This window comes from Miscanthus floridulus, chromosome 8, assembly GCF_019320115.1.
Source record: "Miscanthus floridulus cultivar M001 chromosome 8, ASM1932011v1, whole genome shotgun sequence".
In the NCBI taxonomy this organism is placed as follows: domain Eukaryota; kingdom Viridiplantae; phylum Streptophyta; class Magnoliopsida; order Poales; family Poaceae; genus Miscanthus; species Miscanthus floridulus.
The window spans coordinates 25866010-25872948 of NC_089587.1; the positions used below are offsets into that span (position 1 = coordinate 25866010).

At 60.9% G+C, this 6939-nt stretch overlaps 1 protein-coding gene across 1 annotated transcript; it reads left to right on the forward strand.

The window, feature by feature from the left end:
• The first annotated feature begins 3253 nt into the window (after nucleotides 1–3253).
• On the forward strand, nucleotides 3254–6222 carry LOC136468736 (uncharacterized). Its single transcript, XM_066467192.1, has 4 exons — nucleotides 3254–3582; nucleotides 3710–4263; nucleotides 5780–5886; nucleotides 5983–6222. Exons 1-4 carry the CDS (start codon nucleotides 3254–3256, stop codon nucleotides 6220–6222), a joined length of 1230 nt encoding a protein of 409 aa, XP_066323289.1.
• The last annotated feature ends 717 nt before the right edge of the window (nucleotides 6223–6939 follow it).

Genomic DNA, 6939 nt, shown 5'->3' on the forward strand with positions numbered 1-6939 from the left:
TCAGAGGGGTTTTGTTGCGTTTGTCGAGCCCATGAGTGCGAGTTCGGGTCGCTGAGCCTCGGCAGAGTTGCAGGAAGAGCCCCCTAGCCTCTGCATAGGGCGAGAGGGCCGTCAAATGTTCCCCTGGCTTTTTGTGCGGCCCTCACGCATCCTTTTCATTCGGAAGGAGGGGTGGAGGGTGCCATGCTACCCTCGGAGGGCGCGAGCAGTGACACCTTCGGTGAGCTATTATCGGGTAAGTCCGAGTGGAGGCCCGTGCCCCGTTCGATAGGGGTCGGCTAGCGGTCCAGAGACGCACTCCAAGAGTACCAGAGGGCTTCTCTAGTGGGTGCCGGGGCCATTCGATGGGCCCCGGTGGCTCGGTGCCTCCCTACGGTGGGATCCCATTCGGAGACCTCCCTGCCGGTCTCGGACACGACTTAGGGCGTCCCAAGCGTTTCGCTTGCTTGGGTCTCGGCCCTATATGGGCTCGCCTATAGTCGTCCCTGACTCTATTGCCCTAGGGCAGCTGTCGAACCCCTCGGGGGCCCAGCCTTCAAACCTCTGGACCGTAACGGGCTCAATGCCCTTTATCGCGTTTTTCTGAGCCTTTGAGCGTGAGCTCAGGTCGCTTGTCTTTGCCCTGCGTGCAGGAAGAGCCCCCGAGCCTCCGCACGAAGCGAGAGGGCGGTCAGGGGTTCCCCTGGCTTTTTGTGCGACCCTCGCGCATCCTTTTTGTTCGGATGGAGGGGTTTTTTGCCGAGCCCCCTCGGGTGCGAGCCTGGGTCGCTGGGTCTCGGCAAGGTTGCAGGAAGAGCCCCCGAGCCTCTACACGGAGCGAGAGGGCGATCTGGAGTTCCCCTGGCTTTTTGTGCGCTCCTCGCGCATGAGGGTTTGTTTGCCGAGCCCCCCTCGGGTGCGAGCCTGGGTTGCGGGGTCTCGGCATATTTGCAGGAAGAGCCCCTTAGCCTCTGCATGGAGCGAGAGGGCCGTCAGGAGTTCCCTTGGCTTTTTGTACGACCCTCGCGCATCCTTTTCGTTTGGACGGAGGGGTTGTTTGCCGAGCCCCCTCGAGTGCGAGCCTGGGTCGCTGGGTCTCGGCAAGGTTGCAGGAAGAGCCCCCTAGCCTCTGCACGGAGCGAGAGGGCCGTTAGGGGTTCCCCTAGCTTTTTGTATGACCCTCGCGCATCCTTTTCGTTTGGAAGGAGGGATGGAATATGCCAGGCTACCCTCGATGGGCGCGAGCGGTGGCACTTCCGGTGAGCTGTTATCGAGTAAGTCCGAGTGGAGGCCCGTGCCCCGTTCGATAGGGGTCGGCTAGCGGTCCGGAGACGCACTCCAAGAGTACCAGAGGGCTTCTCTAGTGGGTGTTGGGGCCGTTCGATGGGCCCTAGTGGCTCGGTGCCTCCCTACGGTGGGATCCCATTCGGAGATCTCCCTGCCGATCTCGGACACGACTTAGGGCATCCTAAGTGTTTCGCTTGCTTGGGTCTCAGCCCCGTATGGGCTCACCCGTAGTCGTCCCTAACTCTATTGCCCTGGGGCGGCTGTCGAACCCCTTGGGGGCCCAGCCTTTGAACCCCTAGACCGTAATGGGCTCGGCGCCTAGTTCCTTTGTCTGAAAGGAATCGGGTGGGGGATATCCCCCCCCATCGGTCTGACAACAGCGGGCGTGCCTTTTGAGGCGATTTTCTTGGGGAGGCGGAATGGCGCCTGCCACTGCAGCGGTCGGACATGATGCTGTGTCAGCGGATGGAACATAACTGTTCATGCGATTAATGAGGAAAAGGTGGGTAAGTGGATGGAACATAACTTTCTCGATTTCATCCCCCGCCCGTTTCACCTCCTTCCTGCATAAATACGCAACGAGCCTCGCCCCTCCCCTCCTTACCTTGCCTGCATTCACCTTCGCCGCCCTTGAGCCGTTGCTAGAACAGAGAGTGCCGAGGAGAAGAAGAGAGAGGGGCGAGGTAGAGAGAGCGAGAGAGACTCACCACCGTAGTCATATTCTCCGTCGCACCCATGGCCGGTGCCGTTGTCATTGAGGCGGACCCTTGGGGTCAGTCCGACGTATCCGTGGAGATGCTCCAGTCACTCATTGACGATGGCCTTCTCCGTCCGGTTATCGACCCCAACAGGCCGGAGTGGATTGCTCCGTCGAGCGAGCCAAAGCCGAGGCCACGTGACGGCTACGTTGTGAGCTTTGTATCCTTTCACGAGCATGGCCTTGGCCTGCCGATGGACCAGTTCATGTGGGCGCTCCTGCACTACTACGGTGTGGAGCTCCACAACTTCAACCCCAACTCCATCACGCAGGCGGCCATCTTTGTTGCCGTCTACGAGGGGTACCTAGGGATCGCTCCCCACTAGGAGCTATGGCTCCACTTCTTCTAGGCGGGGCATACCACCAAGCCGACGGGTACGTCAGGCACGAGGAAAGCGGTGAGGGCTAGCGGCTGCACTCTCCAAGTGCGCCAGGACCGTCAGCACCTTTACATCCTGGCCTAGCTCACGTCAACCAATCGCCGTTGGTACACCAACTGGTTCTATCTCCGCAACGACGACGGTGGACTTCCCCCCTACATCGGGCGGATCGTGGAGAGCTGTCTGGAGAAGTGGAAGTATGGCATCCTGAGGGAGGATCAGCCCAAGCTACAGCCACTCCTGGAGGGGCTGGAGAGGCTGTGGGGCCGCTGCCTTACGGCGGCTGTGGTCGTGGCTGCCTTCCACCGCTAGAGGGTGCTGCCGCTGATGGCTCGATGGTGGCGCCTGTTTGAGATGAGACCAGATGAGCCGATCGAGGGCATCCGGATGTCTGCCTCCACCCTCTTCGACGAGGAGATTCTTCGTCGGGTGAGGGAGATGGTGGAGGCGAAGCTGAGGAGCGGTGGCCTAACCCCCATCATGGTGCGTCTGTCGCGGGGGTACCTTTCCCTAGTAAGTCACGCGCCGCTGTAGCCCCCGAGGCCTCCTCGTTCCTCACCGTTTCCTGTTCCCTTACCCATGTTTGCCGTTTCTGCAGGGGATGAGGGATGTGCGAGTCTCCCCACCGCCCGTTCCCGAGGACGCAAAGCGGCGGGCGGTGAACCGGGCGCACGCCGAGGCGTAGAAGAAGAAGAAGGATGCCGAGGAGGCAAAGCGCAAGAGGAAGAACCTTGAGCGCGAGGAGCGGGAGAAGCGCCGCCGGCAGCAGAGGTAGGATGGTCTCCCGGTGGAGTCGTCTCCGTCACCATCACTGTCGACGGATGCTTCAGATGGAGATGACGAGAGCGAGATGGGGCGGGGTCCGCTGGACCATCTCCCTGACATCGGGGAGATGGCGCCCGGGGCGTCGGCGAGCAGCCCAGTGCTCCCAGGAGAAGGAGGAGAGGACGCCTCGGGGCCGGTGATCGCCCACCCTGGGGCCGAGGCCGACACGCCTGAGGCACGGGCGTTGGGAAAATGCGCCGTCTGCCCGATGGGCTCAACGGCAGAGGTGGAGCAGGTGGCGGCGGGGGCGACGCAACTGCCCTCGCAGAGGACCGAGGGGGTGCTAGAGTCCAGTGAGGGTCGGCTGGCACTAGCAGATACGGAGGCCGTGCCATCGCCGCCGGCACCGCCGTTGTAGAGGCGGGTCGCAGTGCCGAAGCGGTTGCACCCCCGCTCGAGGTGAGTGTTTTTTCTGCGGAGTTTGTATCATTTCCCGCTCGTTTTATGTCATATGCTAACCAAGTGGGTGTTTTGCCTTCAGCCGGAAGCGTAAGGCGGAGGTGCCTGCCCTGGCGCCGCTTAAGTCGCTCAAGGTGAGCACGGGATCCACCGCTCATCAGGTGGTGGAGGTGCAGGACGCCGCACAGCGCGGCGAGGCGTTGGCGAGGGCCGACCCGAAGGAGCTGGTCACCCAGGGGGAGGTTACCGGGGCGTCCACGGAGCGAGCGGGGGAGGAAACGCCTATGCCCTACGAGGCCAAGGCCCGCGAGTCAGATGGGGCCATGGCGCCCTTAGTTGCCGAGGCCGCTGAGGGTGAGACAGAGGCCCCTCGGACTTCCGAGGCCGAGGCGACGGAGGCCGGGGCCCTCAGGACCGCCGAGACCGAAGTGGCGGGGACCGGAGCCCCCGAGACCACCGAGGCCGGGGTGGCAGGGACCGGAGCCCCCGAGACCGCCGAGGCCGGGGGTGGCGGGAGCCAGCGTGAGCACGGCGAAGCTGGCGGCCTAGGAAGTGGAGGTGGAGGCGGGACAAGCCTCAATATCGCCGCCGGTCCAAGGCCCGCCGCCGTTGCAGGAGAGCGCCCGGGAAGCGGAGGTCCATCCAATCTCCTCTGACGATACTTCCCGGGCGAAGGAGGTGGTCGACGCCAAGGTGGCCGGCACCATGGAGTAGCCGGCTCCGACCTCAGGTGAGGGAAGCTCGGCCCTCGTATGGGTACGACCTGAGCCCCGCGGGTGGGATCACCCGCGTGTCCTATGGCAGAGCCAGGACGACCCTGAGGGGGAGCCTCTGTTCGCCCTTGAGGATGCGGCCGAGGGCGGGCGCTAGGACACCTTCGAGCAATACCATCAGCTGGCGGAGCGATCATTGCGGACAGCGCTGTCCATCGTGGCCGACGATCTGCCCGGGGTCACCCAGGTTTGCGCCTTCCTTTCTCATGTGGTGTCGTCTTTTTCCAAATTTTCTCGTAGCGAATGACCCATGTTTTGCCTATCTAGGAGCTCGAGACCCGGTCCCTCGGGAAGTCATTGTTCCTCCGATAGGAGAGGGACGTTTGGGACCAGCTCCAGTGGCAGAAAGGCTTGCTTGCTGACGCCAACGAGCTTCTGTTGGCGCGGAGAGTGGAGGTAGAGGACCCCCGCCTTCGCTGTGCCGATATGAAGGCTGAGGCGGCCACGGCTTAGGAGCAGGTCGCCCCTTTGGCGGCGTGGGTCAAGGAGCTAGAGGAGGAGCTGACATGGGTGGCCGGCGATCGGGACGCCTTTTGGTCTCGGGCTGAAGAAGCGACGGCCTCTGCCAAGGCCCTCGCTGGGCAACTGGAGGTGGAGCAGGGTGCGCACCTGCTGACGAAAGGCTCTCTGGCAGAGGCCCTCAAGGTGGTCGAGTCCTCTCGGACCGAGGCTGTGGTCTGGAAGGGAAAGGTCGAGGGTGAGTCATGTTCCCCTTGTTTTATTTGTTTGTGTTCGACTCCTAACTCCCTGGTGTGGTGCAGAGCTAGACAAAGAGGCTTCCAGGGCGGCCGAGGCTTCTCGGGTCGAGGTCCAGGGCTAGAAGGAGAAGGCTGAGGCCGCTCGGGTCGAGGCCCAGCGCTGGAAGGAGAAAGCCGAGGCCTCTCGGGTCGAGGACCAGCACTGGGAGGAGAAGGCCGATGGTGAGTGTGGGGGTATGGCCCCCAAGACATGGGCCACACCATCGGAGGTGGCCCGGCCCACAAGATCAAGGCATGCATGGCGCTGCTTGGCGTGCACCGCAAGACATTGTATAGTACCAAATAGGATACTTTACTTGTAACCCTGCCCCTCTAGAGTATATAAGGAGAGGCAGGGGTCCTCTACTCGATATCATGTATTCAATACAATACACCAAAGACACAGGACGTAGGGTATTACGTCGATCAGACGGCCCGAACCTGTCTAAACCGTTGTCTCTGCGCCTTGTGTCACCATCCGGTTCCTGATTACGCGCATCCCCACCGACAAATCTACCATCGTGGGATACCCCTCGGTGGACTGCCGAGCATCTTTTATCGACAGTGAGTCCCGTGGGCTTCCATCCCTATTTGGCTTGTTTCCCTTTGCGCTCAACCCCATTCCATTTCCTTTTGGCGCAGAGTTGGAGAAGGAGGTCACCCGGGCAGCCGAGGCCTCTGTCGCGGTGCAGGCAGTGCTTGAGGCCGAGATTGGGGAGCACGACGCGCTGAAGAGTGCTGCTCGTACCGTATGCGAGGCCCTAGAGGTTGAGGGGCCCCAGTTGGGCAGCTCCCTTAAGAGCCGCTTGGTCGTGTCGAGTGGCCAAGTGTGCGAGTGACTCCAGGGGGCGCTGCACGCGGGCGTCAAGGGTGCCTTGGCCGTCATCTCCTCGCACTATGCCGGCGTCGACCTTGAGACCGTCAGCGATGGCTATGTCTTGCCTGAGGACGACGAGGAGGCCGACGAGGAGGTCGCGAAGCTGATGGAGGCAGCTGAGGGCCTTGGCACGGCGCTGGCTAGGCTGTTTGAAGAGGAGGTGGTCCCTCCCCCGCCGTCCACCGATGCTAGAGACCCTGAGCTCTGACCTGGGCTAGAGAGGCCATGTAAATAAATTAGGGATTATATTATCGTATCATAACGCTGGTGGCCTATCGAGGCCTTTTTGAAATACTTATGCGTCTACGCTTCTTAATCGTTTTTCTTTATTGTATTTCCGAGCCTCTACCATCTGTCCTGTTTCTGAGCATATCACTTGCAAACGACTTCCTCGGAGCCTAAGCTGCCCCTAGGGCAAAAAGGTGGTGATGGAGTGCCGTAGCCCAGAGGCGTAGGCCGTCTCATGACTCGGCCGGCCTTTTGGCCCTGAGATAAACTTTCGGTCCTTAGGTCTTTTACAATTGACTTGTCAGAGCATGATAGAGAATTTGGTGTAGAATTTTTTTCAAAAAACGACTAAAAACGGTGCGTGGGACTTGGGGGGAGTCCCCCCTTCTAGCCCCCGAGGGAGGCTCGGTTCTGCTGAGGCAGAGCCGAGTCTCCCTAATGGAGTTATCGTATCGCTGAGGCCCTTGATGGGCCCAGGGGGTTTCTTGAAAAATTAGGACAACTAAAGAACGCCTCTTAATTGTATTTCAAGAAATAATGTATACAATGCTTGGAAATTTAAGGGTAAAAGTGACATAGCTGTTCTATGTTCCAAACGTTGGTGAGGATTCGCCCTTCTCGTTGGCTAGCTTGTAGGTTCCGGGCTTCAGCACTTGGGCGACGATGTATGGTCCTTCCCACGGCGGGGTGAGCTTGT

Bases quoted from the DNA above. Each gene is read 5' to 3' on its own strand.
- LOC136468736 (XM_066467192.1), top strand. From the start codon at position 3,254: ATGGGGCGGGGTCCGCTGGACCATCTCCCTGACATCGGGGAGATGGCG. The intron at 3,583-3,709 runs GTAGAGGCGGGT...TTTTGCCTTCAG, and splicing joins TCGCCGCCGGCACCGCCGTT to CCGGAAGCGTAAGGCGGAGG. The intron at 4,264-5,779 runs GTCCATCCAATC...CTTTTGGCGCAG, and splicing joins AGAGCGCCCGGGAAGCGGAG to AGTTGGAGAAGGAGGTCACC.